Genomic DNA, 18,991 nt, shown 5'->3' on the forward strand with positions numbered 1-18,991 from the left:
TAATATTTCTCTGTCGAATACATTAAATAAATAATTATTATTAAATTGATATGTCTCTGTCGAACTCATTAAATAGATATTTATTATTAAACTAATATATATCTGTCGAATTCACTAAATAAATATTTATTATTAAATTAATATATTTCTGTTAAGTTTATTAAATAAATTGAATTAAATATATTATAATTATATAATATATTTTTAGATATTCGAGTGTGATTTTTAATCAAATGTATATTAACAGAAGCTTGTGTCCTTTATTGTATTATTAACTTTTCTTTGTACTTGCTTTAATTGCGCTTTGCTACGAATGTTTAACTTTAGTTGTCGGTAGTTCTAGCGTTAAAGCTCGCGTTGATTCTCCGCTCCTACATTTCTTTTTCTCTCTCCTCGCTCGACTGGCGAGCATGTTCAGAAAAATTCCTGTCCGTGTGGCTCGTGTGTGTGCCTATGTGGTAGATAGCCGCGCGGGTGGTGCAACCGAGCGTCCTTTCGGTGGTGCTTTGTTTCGTTCGAGGTCGACCAGGGCCATTTTATTCTCTCGTTGAGACGAAGAACGAACCGTTGGGTTTCTATAACCCAACCGTTCTATTCGATGGAATTTTATTTGAAGGGGTATTTCATCATTTACTGTAGATTATTTTCATGAACATTTTAATCGGAGAAAATGTTCTAAAAAATGAGGCACAGATGATTAACCGACTGCCTGTGTTTTATATTTTTATGAACTGGAATTAAGAATTAGAATCTATGTAAGACTATGTAAGATAATTTCTAAGACTCTCGTAATATTATCTTAGATATTTTATTATATTCTTTTGTACTATATTATGCTTTTTTATATTTGTAAACTGTATACTATAATGACTGCACTGAAATACTGAAATGTATATAAATGTAAAGAGATGTACCGTCCAAGTACACTGACAATGAGTGAAAAATTAGTATGTATAGTACGAGTAATTGTTTTAAACATATAATCGGTCCCTAAAGTATTTTCATTGTTTTTCATTTTTCGAATAATTTTATTTGTAATCTTTCGTATATTCAAAATTATATAAAAATAAGCGAGTCTCATTACAATGTTAACAAAATTTCCAAATATTTCATTTACACGTGTGATATATTAAAATCTTTTTTCTCAAAATATTGAGTTTGAACTTTCCAGATGTTTTGTAATGAATAAAACGTGTAAACATTATTAGTATTACTAAAGAAGAAATCAAAGAATATCAACTTCTCCGGAGTTATATTAGAACAAATAAAATTTCCGTAATTAATTTTATTTAGGTCATTGTATTATTAACAACAAAGAACGTTATTTAGTAGTGCATCTAGTCGACAATTCAGAATCACGACTAACCGTAACAAAGCATCTTGTGTCAGTAGATAAATATTACGTAATCATCTGACTTAGATTCTTTTTCCTAAAAATAAACTTTTCCTTCCTTTTTTTATCTTACGAACAATTATCGTACTTCTGTTTTCCAATCGCGATTCGAACTACAGTGAAAGGTACCTATAATAACATTACTATAGATAATGTTTTCCGTTCGATCCGCTGAACTTGGGAAGGAAGTAAAATACTCGTTTAACGTGAAAATTAACTCAATTAACGCGTTGTTGATTAATTAACGAGGAAACGAGATCGCGAAGGCGTTCTCACGCAATCCTCGAACGCGTAATATTCGAATGAATGATCTCCCCAGACAAAAAGAAAAAAAAACGCGTTTTCTAAGCATCTCGAGCATATCGCATTCACAAAGGATTCTCCAAGAAGGAACGACAACTGGTTCCATCGCGAAAAACGAAGATCATCCGCACGATTAAAGCACCATATCAAGTAGAAAGCGTTCCCTGCCGGTCCGCATCCCACATTTCATTTTTCACAGAGCTCCCTATTCTTTCAGCGGCCACGTAACTCTCTATGACCTACTGTAACATTCAAATAACATTTCACGGTGCGCCGTTACGAACGGAGAATCGTCGTACGTCGAATCTTTCTTTTCTCTTTCATTTTTTTCTTTTCCCTTACACGTGCAAGATATATCGTACGTCGAAAGAACGAGACGATTCTTCTCGATGATCTCTTTTACCCCATTGTCACCCACGTAGAGAAACCATCTAGTATCTCTAGTAACTACCGTGTCTCTCTTTCTCTCTACAACGTCCTCCTGTTAGAATTCCCTCGCGGCGGGATCAGGGAAGCGTTTTGTACTCGCGAGTTAACGCTAGGCATTATAATAATGCGGCTGGTACAGGAAGCCGGCCGAGTGTCTCTGAACCAACACACTGCGCGCGCCAGCAGCACGGTTTTATTATAGCCTCAAATTGTTTCAATTGGTCTTACATGCGGGACTGGCTCTTCAACAAATTCCTCTCCCGCGGCCATTGTTCCCCTTGTGAGTCACACTTATGTGTCTCTCAACTGACTCCTCGTCTCGAGGTACCTGACTCGAACTTTCACTCGGTCGTAAAAGACAATAATCTTTAATGTCTTTTTTTTTTTTTCGCAGCGTTGATGATAATTTGACAGCGGGATAAGATAATAAATATATAATATTATATAATATATAATATAATAATATAATATATATATAAAATATATATTATCTATTATATATTTATTATCTTATTCCGATAAATTAAATATATATATATATATATTAAAGATGTCCTCTCGTATCGAGGATCTACATCAACTCTCTGTCACGCGAATCTACGATCCAGATCGGGGATCTACGCGGATTCACGCGGTGGCCAGTCATTCAACGAGTCATCGCCGCGAGAGAAAAGCATTTCTTTTTTTCCCCATTTTCTTTTCCTCTTTTTCCACACAGTACACGGGATACACGAGGCTTTCAAACGGAGATTCCAGATGGATGCGCGTTCAAATCAGGGTTACGGATTGTCACGGAGTAATGAGCGAAAAATTGATGAAGCCACGAACGTAATTTTACGGCACGTTTCCGTGTCACAGCTACCGTAACTCGGAGCAGGTCGTTCGGCTGGAATCGGCGAGATTGCGTCGATTCATCTCAAACGACGGTACACTTATATATAGACAAAGAAAAAAGAAAAGACAAGAAGAATGGTTAAAAACGTTGGACAGAACGTTTATTTAGGTAACGCTTACTTAACCCTCATCCGTTCCACATTTTTCCAACTTAACACTCTCCCTGCGGGATGTTTGAGATTGACAGTTCTGAGAAATATGTATCATTTGATAGAACTATCACTATAGAGCTGCTTTTTTTTTTTTTTTTTTTTTTTTTTTACAAATAATTGTACAATTTTATTATTTGAATACTGTAACAATCGAACTCATCAATACGACTGATTTCAGACTTTTGCTTCTTACAATTAATTAATTATTAATTTCTGTTTGAACAGGCACAGGATCGTATAAATCTATTTATTTCGATTATCATTTAAATTATGACGATTTATATGTAGGATATTTTGGTACGGTTTGGTTCTAGTGTTAACAGATATTTTCATTTCTTCACTCATATTGATGTTTTTGTCAACTACTTGTGCTGGCAACTGATTGCGGACCATAACGAGTGACCGAACCGTATACGATAATTCGTCGCTTTCTTTTGGAACTCGTCGGTACGATATCACTGAATAGAAATTATTAACAAGTAACAAATTTATTATTTGCTTTGCCTGAGTTATATACTTAAATATACTTAAAACTGAGAGAATATTGCAAATTTAGGACAGACAATTCTCGACGTGCGTAGCAAGAGGTTAGTCGACAAAAGTCAAGTATATATGTGACGCCCGCTGAAGAGATAAATAGTTAAATTTGCAAACATTCTTATAACAATAAGTAAATTAAATTTCTATTCAATCGCGTACACTTGCATTCAGATTTTCATTAATTAACAAATCGTAGTGCAAAACGTTGAATCTCTGTCGAATCGAGAGGTAATACTAACAAACTCTATTCTAAATTTGCATCGAAATAAATAGAAAATGCAATACGAGACACGCAAAGATCCTCGACCAATCGAGACGAGCTCCAAATCTGCAGTCCCTTGTCCAAACATCAGTCTGTTAACTGCATTCGTACGGCTGTCAGTCACTAAAAGCGTCGAAACTGAAGGGGAACAAGATTCGTGGATCTAATTGAAGGCCCACCGATCGCTCGAACCGTCTCGCATCGCGCCACCTTACAAAACGTTCATTCTAATCGCCTACATGAGCGTCACGCCCAAATACGTTCAACAATAAACTCCATTCTCGGCTCGCAATCAGCGAGTACGTTGCCCAAGCGTCGTTGCCCTGTGCAATACGTTTGCGTAAACATTAACCTGCGCATCGGCTGCCGATTATGGCAATGATCGAGGGACTAGCTATAATTTATATAACGAGAAAGAAACATTGCCTGATCGTTCGCGGTGAGTTCGTCGGAACGCGTGGGCGTTGCAGTTGCATCGAACAGCGACAACGTCAGAGGAACGTTAAGCTACGTGTCCACTGGAAAGTAAAAACTGTCGCGAGAGTATTTCTCGCAAAATGGATACTGTTCTGAGTGTCGAAGTGTCGCAAACGGACACAATATTGTACTGCTCTCGGAGAGTTGCTCTCAGAATAATGAATAATAAAAACGTGTGGTCGAAAAGTGAAATTACCAATTTCTTTTAATTTAAATTATTATATAATTTAAATAATATAATTTTAAATATTATATAATTTTGAATTATATATTATATATAATATTATAATTAAATTATATATTATACAATTTAATAAATTATAAATTTATTATAATTTAATAAATTAATACATTATATATTATATAATTTAATAAATTATATATTATATTATTTAATTATAATTAAATTATATATTATATATAATATTAACATATATAAATATAAATATTACATATTTAATATAATTAAATATAATTAAATATTATATAATATTTATATTTATATATGATAATATTATATATAATATATAATTTAATAAATTATAAATTTAATAAATTAATATATTATATATTATATAATTTAATAAATTATATATTATAACATTATTTAATTATAATTAAATTATATATTAAAATTTAATTATATATTATATGTAGTATTATCATATATAAATATAAATATTATATAATAATTTAAATTTATGAACACTTCTTTTTATATTGATTTTTCATTTTTCTTAAAATATTATAGGCAATTATCAGAACACATATTTTTTGCACTTCCATGATAGCGATGGCACTGTTCACATTTGTGTTTCGAACTAAACTACACACCACAGTGAGAAGGACCAGAGACAATGAACTCTCAAATGGACACGGTTTTGAGAGTTCTATCGGATAGCAAGCTCTCGAAGAGTAATTTGGTTTCTGTTGAAGTGTGAAAATTCTCAAAGCTGCTCTCATCAAATGGACACAACGCTTGAGAGTACTCCCGCGAGAAACTCTCAAATAGACACGAGGCTTCAGAGGGAGAGACTCGCGTACGTAAACGCGCGGTCAGCTACGTTCGGGCATTATACTTCATTAGATACCAGTTTTCGTCACGCTTTCACTCGAACTTGTCCAACAATGAGACGCTGAATTCAAAATGCACATTTCGCCCGGACGGCGGCAGACAGACGGAACGTATGTACCGGCCACGGGGGAAAGTTGCAGTCGTGACTCGGTGACTTTCCACGATCTACATTGTCATTCACTGGTCCAACGCGATACAGACCCGGCTGGTGACCCGTTCGATTAGCAAAAACAACGATCCTCGTCGTGCTCGGGCCTTGTCTCGGACATCGACAGTTTGAATTACTCGGACACGTTTTATCCACAGAGATAGAGATAAGTAGAGAGTTGAAAATCTCCAAAGGTCGATTGCACTTGGAACTTTTCTTCGTCCGGTTGCGGCACAATGGTCGATCGAACAATGCATCGAGCACGCGACCTGAGGGAGAGAGAGAGAGAGAGAGAGAGAGAGAGAGAGGAAAGATCGTTGGCGGTAGCTACCGTTATTATCGATGCTTGTCGATTATTTTAATGCTGACACGTTACGTAACGCGTCCGTGATTCCTGCCAGCTTCGTGTGCCCGCAGACTATGCCACACACCATTGCAACGAATTCAATTAATCTCTTGCAATGGAACGACGGACGTCAAGAATTTTGCAATATTTCCTCAGTTTTAAATACATTTAAAAGTTTAACCCAGGCAAAACAAATAACAAATTTATTAGTTGATGTCTGACCGACGAATTATTCCAAAAAAAAAAGCGACGAATTATTGTATACGGTTTGGTCAGTCACTCGTTATGGTCCGCAATCGGTTAAACTTTGACCCGAACGGACGACAAACTCGAGGAAAACGCAAACGTGAGCGAAAACCCCGTTCGGACTCGAGCATCGCGTCATGATCAAGAGCGTTCGAGAGCGTTTCAGATCTCGGTTTGATATCGTTTGACGTAGTTCGAAACGAAAGGATCCGGGTCCGGATCACGATCTGTCGATCCGCGCGGTAAATTCCAGCCGATGTTCGACAAGGGGGCGAGCAAATTTCGCGAGACATCTCTGCGTTCCATCTCGACGTTCGCTCTCGATTTCGCCCTCGTTACGCGCTACCGCGAGAAAGTTGTACAAACCAAACGAAGACACGCGTCCTCACCGAGGAGGTCAGTCTTCGTTTGGCAGACAGGCTGACACGCGACTTACGCCGATCGCTGGTTAACCAGCGATATTAACGACCGGCACACGCTTCTCGGCGCGAAACAGCGACGTACCACGACTTGGAGAGGCTAATTAGAACGGATGTCGAGCTTTGTCACGGGTGGTATCTCGAGCGCCGTTCTAAATGTTACTTGTCCCGATAATAACGCAATAATAAAATAAATCAGAGCGGATACTTTCTTATTCTTAACTAAGCAGCACACTTTCGAGCGTGACCAACGAAGGATCGTAAAGTAAACGAAATTGTACTCGTATGCTTGCCTCTTATCTGGGTCGTGAGAAACTTGTCGCTACGAAAAAGCTTCGCGCGCGGATTACGCCTCTTAGCGGTGAACGACGTACAGGTATGAAGAAATGACGAGTATACCTATCGTGCAAGGAAAGTAATTGGAATTTGTTACTCGAATTAAATTTTTTTGTAAAAAGTAAGATATATCTGTAAATTTTGAACATTTTGAAATATTTTGAAACTGGTTCTTTTTACATCATTTGTAAATACTTTATTGCTATGGTCACTCGTGTGCGCGATTTCAATCCGGATACATGTATAATTGTTGGATCGATCATCATTTAGACATTATTTGTTTGAATTCATTTTCGTTACATAAAAAGTATAATGGAAAATTAACGCAACAATTGCAAATATAAATTTAGCACATACGATGCCAGTTAGTCGGCAATCTACGAAGTCTACACGTTTCACACGAAGATGTTCGCTGTGTTCAAAAAATAATATACGAAAAGAATCTAGATATTGGTGCTCGACATGCGAAGTGCCATTATGTTTTAAAAAATATCATTCTGAAATAATAAATTAATTTACTGATTTCTTTTTACTTTTTCCAAATATCTAACTTTCTTGTTTAATAAGAAAATCACGAATGTTTAAGTTTTGTAAACAATATTAATACAGTTAGACAATAAAATTATTGATATTTAAAAAAAAAAAAAAAAAAAACTGGTGTCATTTCTTTATAATTTAATTCAATTTTACAGCAACTGTACATACTCTGTATTTGACGAGTATAGTCGTCATGGCATCGTTCTAGTGACCCCATGAAGATTTCAACACGTTTTTAACTTCTTGCACTCACAATGTCGAGCATCTTTTGTCCCAAATTGCAACATTTTCTCAGTTTTAGACATATTATATTTAAATGTAAGCCAAGCAAAACAAACGATAAGTTCATTACTTCCTAATAATTTCTCTATCCAGTGATGTCATACCGACGAGTTAAAAAAAAAAAAAGCGACGAATTATTGTATACGGTTCGGTCACTCGTTATGGTCCGCAATCAGCTGCCAATACAAGTGATTAACTTGCTACGCACGTCGAGAATTTTTTGTTCCGAAATTGCAACATTTCCTCAGTTTCAAGTATATTTAAGTATAACCCAGACAAAACAAATAATAAATTTGTTACTTCTCAATCATTTCTATCCAGCCATATCGATACCGACGAGTTCAAAAAGAAAGCGACAATTGTATACAGTTTGGTCGTTCGTTACGGTCCGCAGTCAGTTGCAAGTGGTTAAAAGCGGCACCAGAGCTAAAAGGTTAAACGTGCGTGCGTTTTCTATTCGCCGTGTGCATAAACAAACGGAATTTATGATGAAACGCTTAACCCTGCCTCGGACGTTAAGGAGAGCGAGCCTATTTTCCCCTGATTTCCTGCGTGCCTACCGGCTAATTACAAGGAGCAAGAAACACTTATCGAATTTCACCAGATAAGATACGGCGAGAAATTCGTGTAATGGCGCGCACGAGAACACCGATTCTCAATTAAGCGGTTGCGATCCCGCGGTGAAAATCGTCGCGTCGAAAATCGAACGAGCGTAACGCGGCAAATCAAAAAGTCAAGAGTCTCCTGCTAGAGAAATCGCACGAACGACGAAAAAAAGGCCGCCTGTCCGTTTTAAATGTGTAGCAGTGAAAGCAAACGGAAGACCGGACGGAGTTTAGAGGTCGATTTTAATAATCGTTTTAAGATAACGGTGTTACGGTGAGAGACGACGAGATATTGAGAATAAAATGAGGGAACGAGCAAGACGCAATATAAGAGGCTTGAAACAGCGCGTTTTCTCGATGATATCCTTTTGTGTCGAATATAGTGAGTTCTCTCATTTGTAAGAGAACAATTTTTGAATTTAACGCATTCATAGTCGGTAACGTGGTACTTTCAACATAGTCATTTCAACAAAGTTCTAGTTCATTGCAATTAATGGGATTTTCATATTTTTTTTTTTTTTTTATATAAATTTTATGTAGAAAATACCGTGTTTTTTCACTTATGATATTAAATTATACTTAAATTTTTGACAAGTGACATTAATCTTTCATTTTAATGATAGAACTTTGCAGCATTCAGTCACTAAGTCTTGACAAATGCTTAACAATCCTTAACATTCACCTAAGGATTCCATATCAGAACTGTCATAAATGTCAACTAATTTCATGTTTAGAATTAGATGTTTTTGTCACTTTCTTGAACATTTGACTAATTACGCAGAATAACATTGATCTGAATCGAATTAATATTACTGAGCTAAACTAAATATTATTTGTTTCTTATAATACAGCGTGAATTTATTACCTATCTTCAACAAGCTTGCATCTTTTAATATATCACGACCCTCTTTGCCCAATAATTTACTAATTAATAGAATTACTGAATTGACAAGTCAATCATACAATTCGATAATATCTAATTTGTAAGACTCAATAATTTCTAACATTTTAACATATATGTTCAACATATATTTATCAAATTTCAAAGTCACAGGAATGGACTTGCCACATTTTTTCATACAATCTTCGTGCTAACTCCATCGACTAGCCTCATTTTATTAACACAGAACAAAGTCTTTCGCGTTATACTCCTGGGAAATTCTGAGAATCCACGGACTTCCCGCGGGCATAATACGATCGCGATAAGGCAGAAACGATAATTTGGCTGGCAGGAGTCGGCGTGAGATCAGAGTCAGCGGTGAGAGAACAAGAAGGATAAATAAATTGAACCGCAAAGGGTTAATTAAACGCGTACGTGCGTGACGCACTGGCTGATGTCGGGCGAGATCGGGGCACGTTTCGACGATAGTGACCCAGTAGTTGCTCGAAGCGACACGACGTAACAATTCCGCTGGCAAGGTAGCGGTACCCATCGATGTTCGACGCTTCACCCTGCGAACAACTTCGCCGTTTCTCGGTAAACAATTAGACGCGACTTGCTCCAGATCTGCAGCAACTACCGTTGCTCGTCCCTCGTGTCATCCTTCGCGCAGCGAACAGAAACTCCCAGTGACACGTGCTGGCCCATTAAACGCGTTCACCTGTTCGTTGATTTATCGATCGAGAGAAGGGGAGAGGAAGATGCCGACGACGACTTCAAAAGTGAAAACTCGCTTATGTGCGTCTCTCTTGTCCGACTACTGTGGTTTGAAGCAAACGCGGGGAGGTAGGACGGTGATCGACGCGTGGAAATGATTGATCGGAAAGAGAATAGAGATCGTTGAAAGCTTCGAGAACGATAGCTCATGAGAGTGATGTTCGTACTCGGGATTTTTACACGTAACGCATTTCTCTTTTTACCCAAAAATTGCAGTTTTAAGTATATTTAAGTGTAACTCGGGCAAAGCAAATAATAAATTTACCACTTCGCGATAATTTCTATTCAGTTCAAAAAGAAAACGACGAATTATTGTATACTGGTTCGGTCACTCGTTATGGTCCGCAATCAGTTGTCGGTGCAAGTGGTCAAGTCGTATGTATTAGATTATTGAATGTGAAATGACATCGGCGTCCAGTAGTTTTCTTGAAAATAATACGTATGATCAAACTCTGATCAAACGCTTTTAATAAAGTGAAGGGGCATTTTATAATTATCGCAATTAAAATCTTCGGTCGATCATTGATCATTTTGCGATTAATTGTTCACATTGTTGTACTTGCTGATCTATTTTTCACATGAATTTATTTCTTCTCTTGATGTAGCTTTTGAGAAATCTCGTTGGTTTATTTTGTCAGGTCAGGTTTTGCAAGTATATAATGCACATAATAAAAAACAATTGTCAAAATAGTTGTGATTTTCAATCTCAAGCTTCAAGTACTATTTAATAGCACTTTTAATCACAAAATCATGATCACGATTTCACACACCTGTGGATCTAACAAATTCATTAGTTGTAAAATAATAATTTTGAAATTCTCTAGAAAGAACAATGCAAAATGTTCATATATTCGATCTGTCCTCGACCTAACAGTATGAACTGCATTTCGATGTTGTAACTCATACACTCCTTTTATTCCTTCCCTCTCTTTTTTTTTTATTCAAAGTTTCGTATCAGTTTCAGGGTATAGGAAATACAAATGACCCGAAGAGAAGTATCGCGCGATTGTATGTCGTGGAATGGAGTATCGTATGGAAATTCAATCCTTCGGATTGCAGTGCGAACCCAGCGAAGCATCAATGCTATCCAGGCATTCTAGTTGCATAGCGAGGTAAATAATCCGATCTACGTGGCAACAACTTCACCGTGCCCCAAGACTTTTCTCGTCGGGTGTTCCTCTAGGTGTCGAACCGAAAGCGAGCAAAATGACGTTCAATCAGATCAATTGTCGTGCTTCTCGTATCGATACTATATCGATGCTACGAAATGAAATTAAATCATCCACGATCGCAGAAAAAAATATGCGCAGGAAATTATGACGCAAAATAGAGAATTAAGGAATGTTTCGAGTCACTTAATTTCTAGATTGAAGATTTCTAGAAGAACAAAAAGACAACTAAAGGACCAGAGATTTGGATAGAAATTTGCTGTATATCTATTCAAAATTCTAATATAATATAATATATATTCCTGTGAATTCTAACGAATATATAATTATAATATAATTATATATATATATACATATTGTTATAATATATAATTTAACATATTTTTGTATTTTATGGATTTCTACACTTTTAAATTTCCTAGGTATATGACAATCCGCAGTTCTATCTAATGAAAGCTACGTTTTTCTTTAGCGAAGTATAATTTTAACACTAGAACCGATCAAAATAGTCAAAATAACGAATTAAATCAAATAAATCATCATCTTGACTCGTTATAATTGTTATATCTGGTAAAAATTCGGCCACTTTTACCAACTATAAATTTCTACCGATTATAAATTGAATGATAAAACGAACGATACTCCATAATGAAATTAAATATATATATTAAATATTCCAACATGATGTAAAACAAACTTTACCTAAACTTCTACTCATCCTTCAATCGTCAATATCAACCTAGTATCGATCTTTGACAAAATTTCCACGATTCACGACAACATCTTTAAGCATTCGTAACATACGTTCCTTGAGAGAGTCGAAAGAAGAAAAAAAACTGGTCGAGTATCGTTTATTTCCATCGAGAGGCACAAGTACTGTCATCAATCTTCATCAGCATTCTGAAATTCTATCGATCAAACAATCCGAACGTACAACGACATACGACGTAAAATAAATTATTAGTCCCCCATATGTATATATCATTATCGCACTCGTGTCATTTCGACATTTTTCTGTTTCTCTTCCACTTCGTTCCCTCACTACCTGCATTCACGGCCTTAACACCAACTTTCATTTTATTTTCTCCATCGAATCGGAAAATCACGCGTATGATAGATTAATTGCTTTATCTCGAGATTATACGTTTGTACATACGTGTGTAGCATCGGTATTATAATACGTAGTATGTGTTTAATGAAACGACGCGTACGAAAGATTCTGACTCGCGCGAAAAATCAGCCTCTTTGGGCGTGTATCTGAACAATAAATTTCTCGAAATTAATTAATCACGAAAGAGTGAATATTTTCAGGATGATAAATGTTCCAACAAGTGTTTGCGCTCCGAATGAATATCAGTGTTTCTATTCATCGCTCTTTCTTCGATTGTACTCTTGTTGTTAGAAGTTCGATTTAAGAAATTAAAAATGTAAATTTAACGTGTAGGTTTAAAGTAAACTTGAAATATTAGTCGTTTTACTATGACTCTGTGAAAATTGATTTAACCCTTAATTAATTGTGAATAACTCGAAAGTAATTAATGATTTATCATAATGTCATAAATATTTTAATTTTTACGCAATGATGAAAAACTTTAAACGAATCCTTGGAATTTTCTTTAAAGACTAACTAATTTGATAACAGAAATTAATTGGAAACAAAATTGTAATTAACGCAATGTTGGTCTTTAATGACTATCTCCGGGTAGTTCCAAATTTGTATTTTATGCTTCACGTGATCGTCAGTATCGTTTATTGCATAAAATATAAAGTATAAACTAAGCAATGTATATTCTAGAAAAATTTAAATTTAATCAAAACTATCCCGATCACTTATAACTAATTTAGTGTGAAATTTCATCTTTAACATTCAATATCGATTTTTAAATTCCACTTGATTATTGCAAATTTAATTTAAGAGATTATAATAGATAATTTAAATTTAATGGTCTATGGAGTTAAAAACTGAACTGAATTTTTCTATTGAACGTAGCAACAGCTTTCACTGTAACACCACGGAAAGAAGATTGCATAACGTTTCAACCTTGGCTACTTTTTTACGCGTGTGGCTCGGAAACAATTTATAGAATGATCACAAGACAGACGTTCGAAGCAGTGAATTTTTAGTTTCGTATCAACGCTTGAAAATTTCGTGGAATTTGCTTAAAACTAAGGAGCTTGCCATGTGGCGTTGTCAGGGAGCAACGAACCAGGGCATAAACAAATTTATTCACGCCGGCTTAGAGAGCTAAATTTAAAATTATTCGGCCTATGCTTTCGTTCAATGTTTCGATCGACGACGAGATACTAAAACTGAAGTACGTATGACAATTTCAAATGTGTGGCAAGTAAAACTGACTTTTCTCGAATTGATAAAAATTCTTTTCGTACCTTTTACGCAAGATACATTGCAACACAGAAAATATAATTTCAAATAGCAAAAATTTCAATTAAAAAACAACAACTTTTACTGTCTTCGTTACCAAGATCCTTGCGTCTGAGAACGAGAACGAGAGCTACTTCCACGCTAAATTAAGGATTAGCTAAGTAAGTCTCAATTGATCCTTAATTCACCATCGTGTGGAATCCATGGGAAACCACATGTTTCTCTTATATCGGGAAATAAAGTCGTTCTACTCTCGCCTTTATCGAGCAAAAAATGATAAACGTTATGTCCATCAAGTTTTTTGCCATCCCGTTATACAACCTTCTTTGTACCTATAAAAGCTAATGTTAGTTTTCGCTAATAGAGAATGACAAGAAGTTCAGATTAAGCGTTGTTAATGTTAAAGTATAGTAAAAATATTTTCATATTCTACAAAAACTAAATAGTTGTACGGATAAAAGATGTAATAAATTTTCCTCTGTTCTGACCTACAATTTTCCTGATTGTAAAAATGTTAAAGCGATACAATTTATATATAAAAACTCGACAGTATTATATATAAAACTCTGCATTCGATTTACAGATTATATCTTAATAGCAGTTTACTCAACAGTAAGATTATTTAATACCTACATTAAGTAAATAATATTAAGATTGCACGAATAACAATCACTGTTTATATGTAGATACCTTAAATTAAAATTAGAAGTTATACTTAAGAACATAGTTTGACTTGCAATATATAAAATTTATATTCTTATTTCTTATTTTAACTTTGACATTCACAGTACCTTATTGCTACAATATATTGTTACAATAATGATTCGCTTACAATTTCAAAACTATGTTATATGGTCTTATTGTATAACTTACATTTATAAAGTAATCTTAAACTGCATCGAATAATATATTATGCTAGTCGTGTCTGAGTCAAATTATTAGTAATAATTTACACTTAAAGAAAACACAAATGATTAAACATAAAAATCGAAGGCAGAAAATCATAAATATACTTTGAAACACGATTTTGAAATACAACGGAGTAAAAATGAACTAATGCTCCTTCGATACAATGTATAATAAGTAAAAAAATTCAAAAACTCTTACACACACTCACAGCATCATTACACTATAGTACACAATACTGTAGTTATGCATGCATTCACGAGGTCCAGTACATATCATGTTTTGTGTTGGGATGCAATTAAGGGGGGAGAGGGGGGAGGAGGGGAAGCAGCGAAAGAAGAAGATAGAAAACACGGTAGAAAGATACGGAACTAACACGAGTCGGGTTCCCGACGCCCACCTGATCATACAGCACAGACTCGACAGAGAATCGTGCTGAAACTGAACGTGAGTCGACTATCGTTCCGTCGCGACAAAAGTAAAACTTACTCCATTATCTCTGGTCGAGATGGCAAAATTATTGACAAGAAATCGCAACGAAAATTCCAGGTATTAATTATCAATTAATTAATCGTTGTGATTGCTTCAAAAATAAGCTTCGTTCGCTTTCTTGAATTGCTTTTGATAAATCTGCGTCCGGTATGTGTATTTCAAGCATACTGAGCGTAATTACTTACTATTACCAACATTTATCCTACATGCCTGCTTAAGTGTGCGTTGTCGACTGTTTCCGTTAACAATAAAGAGTTATATCCGGCTTATAAACGGAAACGACATATTCGTAATATTGATTTAGCGTGTTAATGACTCGTGCAATACAACGCGCAGTTCGCGCTATACTTGGCTCGATATACGATAACTCTAATTTAAGGGATACTAAATTCTACTTTTATTTGCTTCGACACAAAATTTTTTTTATCAAAGTTTTTAATGAATATTTATGTATATTATATATAATATATTACTCGATGCTATATAACTGTTTTATATTTAATAATTATAATATATAGTTACTATTAAATAATTGCTATTTTTATGTTACTCACCATATGCTCTACTGCTTTTTCCTCGAGCTCTGCTAACGTCCAATCTACATGAAAGCTCAAAGGTTGAAGGCGGGATTCCATTTCACGGAGCCATTTCCTCAAACATTTTACTTCATGTTCAAAATCTATAATGTAAATTTTCATTAAAAAAATTATAGACTTACAATTTTTGGATTTCCACATAAAATTAGGAAGTTTTTATTTTAACAAGAACATTACCTGCTGATATATCCTGCCGATTAGATACAGGCCGCTCAACAGGTGCCATAATTTGTTCAACTAATTCCCATTTTGCATTTAAATGATCAACACGCCACGCTACTTCATCTTTCAAAGCAGGGGCACGTGACACTAATTTTCCAGCCTGTTCATTAAACAACTTTCTTCTATATGCCCTACGTCGCAGCTCCTCCATGTGAGCCTTAAATTTATATTTTAAAATTAATTAATCTCTCATAAAAATCTCCCATAAAAAATATAGTGCTGTTTTTACATACCGCACGCAGACTTTTATCCAATAAATTTTCTTCTTTGCAGTAAACCAATTCTTGAAGAACCCTCAGCCACGAATATAATTCTGAAAATTGACTACTAACTTCTTTGAAACTCCATGATTGTGTAGATACATCAGTCTCATCCCATGTTAATTCACCATTAGCTTCCTATTAATGAGATATTGAAACATAAATATAATATACATCATATATACTTTATCTTATTACATTATAAATGTAACTATATCAAACACATACTCTACAACTATCTATCAAATTAGTGTCCATAATATAGTCATAGTTAGATCGTATTGCTGCCCAAAACTCATCTTTGCAATCCTCACGATTTGTCCATAAACGTTGATTGTGAAATTGCTTTGGATCTTTCCTACAATATAAACAGTAATATATTAACAGAATATTAACAGAATATATTACAAATAACGTAAATCAAAAGGAGACATTAATAACAGAAAATATAAAAGATTGTACAAACCTCTTTTTTGTGAGACTGTTGTATGGCCTTTCAATCGCTATCCCCACCTGGCCATGCTTTTCTAAACCATGGCCTAGTGGTTGAAGCGAAGATAAAGAAAAACTCATCTTCATGGTGTGGCAGTGGTCTATAATTTTAAAATAAAAACGGCATTTATTAATATTTAATATGCATAAACCACAGGAATTAATACATAATAACTATTAAGCATAAAATCCTAATTACACTTCATTAAATAAAATGATAATTCTTTAACCTTAAAGACATAAGAGTATACAAAACAGGATAGTATTAAGATAAATATTTACAATGTATACTTTAAATATAACATAAAAACAAGCCAAAATCAAGAATATTAAATATATTTCAGATGTTAATAAAAATTAATTGCATTTACATGCCCATTTTACATTATTCTGAATCGTGATAATACTGGGGAAAGTTTAATGAATGTAATATATAAACTATCTTTACATATCCTTCTTTATTTGTGAGTATGAAAATAGCTGTGCCCATTTGTGACTAAATTTACAAAGAAACAAGAAAGTTAAGAATATAACCTCCAGACTGCTATTCACAAAGATACTATTCTCTATTTCAAAACTGTCAGGTATCTTTCACATAATTTATCTACTACGTACTTACAAGATATTACATTTCACATACACGAAAATATAAAAAAATATCTGCGTCACCGAATTTTTTATACTATTCATTGAATTCTTGAATTACAAAAAAAATTCGTTCTCAATGCGTTAGACGCAACATGACGTATGTGTGTAATCTTTCTACCTGAATTATCTCGAACACATTAGTTAAATACACGTGCAGGTACACATTTGAAGGTGTTAATGTATACACACTGTATACATATACAATTCATACAGGTAGACCGTCCAAGTGTGTAATATATTTTATCAGAAATACAAGAGTTTCATTACGCTCCGGTTTAAGTTTTACAAGAGAGATAAGCACACGAAAGTACACAGTCGTTCAAACCGTCCATATACTCCACGAGAATACTCACTCATTCTTATCGTAAGCAGTTATGAAATAAAGTTAGCATTCTTTGAAATGGTTTCTGTTTAAACGTATTATTTAGCACCGTAAGGAAAAAAATGTGATTGAAGAAACCGGAGAACGTTGCAACGAGAACTCGAGTTGGAGGGGCTGCACTCCACTGCATACATTCAAGGCACAGCTTCTTGCCTTGCAAGTAAGTATGCAAACAATATAGCAATGTAAAGAAGATATCGATACACCTGACTAGAAGCATCGATCAAATGAATTTCACATAATGTTTATTTAATCTTATTTACTGTGTTATTTTATCATACCGTCAGCTCAGTTTCGATGCATCGATCGTAATATCGTATCGATATTTCCAGCCATGGTTTTTACATTCTTTCCCAAGGGAAACGTTACTGAAAACTTTTAGTAATGTTGCATTCATGCTCACTCACTCATATTACTCGTCGCAACGATGAATAGACAGGCGATCCATTTGGGCGCACTGTTAATTACTTGTCGATAACATTTGCAAAATTTTTAACCCAACGAGACCGCCAGTTTTTTTTTAACAAAATACCGCCTTACACACCACTCTGCACACCGACATGCACCAACGTGCACTGTCGTACTGCGCATGCGTGTTCGAGATAAGTGTAAAGAGCTCGACTCATGGCGGATTCTTAGTAAGATATCTATTCTTGTTGCCGGAATAAAGCGAGATGAACTGATGCGTAAGAAACTAAAATGGGATAGAATTAGGAGAGATATTCTCGTATTCGCAACAAGAAAGTTGAAATAGACACGATAAATTATTAGACAGAATACCATGCATTGCGTACGTGTCACGTGTGCATGTATTTTTAATGCCTACATATTTTCATCGAGTTTGTGTTGAACTATGACAAACGACACGTTTAAATTATTCGAATAAAGATTTTTTTGTATAAACAAAGTGTAGAAAAAATAAAAAATGCAAAACAATATGTCGTTAACCTACAACAGTTGAACAACATGAAATAAAATAAAACACATTGCGAAAGCAATATTTTTATAACATTCATTTTCTTACTTCTTTCGTTTGTGAAATTTCCATATTGTTTAACTCAGCTTCTTTTCATTGCAAATGATTTCATCATTTTTTCATACATTATGTAACGTCACAAATTATGCATGAAATAAATGAAACGTTAAACAGAATCCTTGTATATTTATTCATCAACACACGCTGACGATGCATGTAAACCACAAATTTCCGTGTTCTTATATTTCAACATATCTTTTCTTGGCATAACCGTAATCTTTCTATACAAACATATAAATTTATAACAACATACTTTGCAACTTTTACAGTTCTTTAATACCTCTAATATTTAAACATGTCTGAA

At 34.7% G+C, this 18,991-nt stretch overlaps 1 protein-coding gene across 6 annotated transcripts in view; it reads right to left on the reverse strand.

Annotated features, from left to right (window-relative positions):
• LOC122532874 (nesprin-1-like) overlaps window positions 1-18,950 on the reverse strand; it is a 116,081-nt gene extending 97,131 nt beyond the window's left edge. For 2 of the 6 annotated variants that reach the window (XM_043662033.1, XM_043662072.1), the window contains exons 1-6: window positions 17,623-18,950; window positions 16,596-16,722; window positions 16,358-16,487; window positions 16,103-16,267; window positions 15,825-16,026; window positions 15,606-15,730 (exon numbers count right to left, since the gene is read on the reverse strand). In XM_043662033.1, the coding sequence (XP_043517968.1) occupies window positions 15,606-15,730; window positions 15,825-16,026; window positions 16,103-16,267; window positions 16,358-16,487; window positions 16,596-16,722; window positions 17,623-17,626 (753 nt within the window). In that variant the 5' untranslated portion in view covers window positions 17,627-18,950. Of the gene's footprint in view, window positions 1-15,605; window positions 15,731-15,824; window positions 16,027-16,102; window positions 16,268-16,357; window positions 16,488-16,595; window positions 16,723-17,155 lie in introns of all 6 variants that reach the window. The other 4 variants (XM_043662038.1, XM_043662062.1, XM_043662055.1 and 1 more) reach the window with 4 other exon arrangements.
• Between the last annotated feature and the right edge of the window lie 41 nt (window positions 18,951-18,991).

The sequence above is a fragment of the Frieseomelitta varia genome, unplaced genomic scaffold (assembly GCF_011392965.1).
Source record: "Frieseomelitta varia isolate USP_RPSP 00005682 unplaced genomic scaffold, Fvar_1.2 scaffold_143, whole genome shotgun sequence".
Classification (NCBI taxonomy): Eukaryota; Metazoa; Arthropoda; class Insecta; order Hymenoptera; family Apidae; genus Frieseomelitta; species Frieseomelitta varia.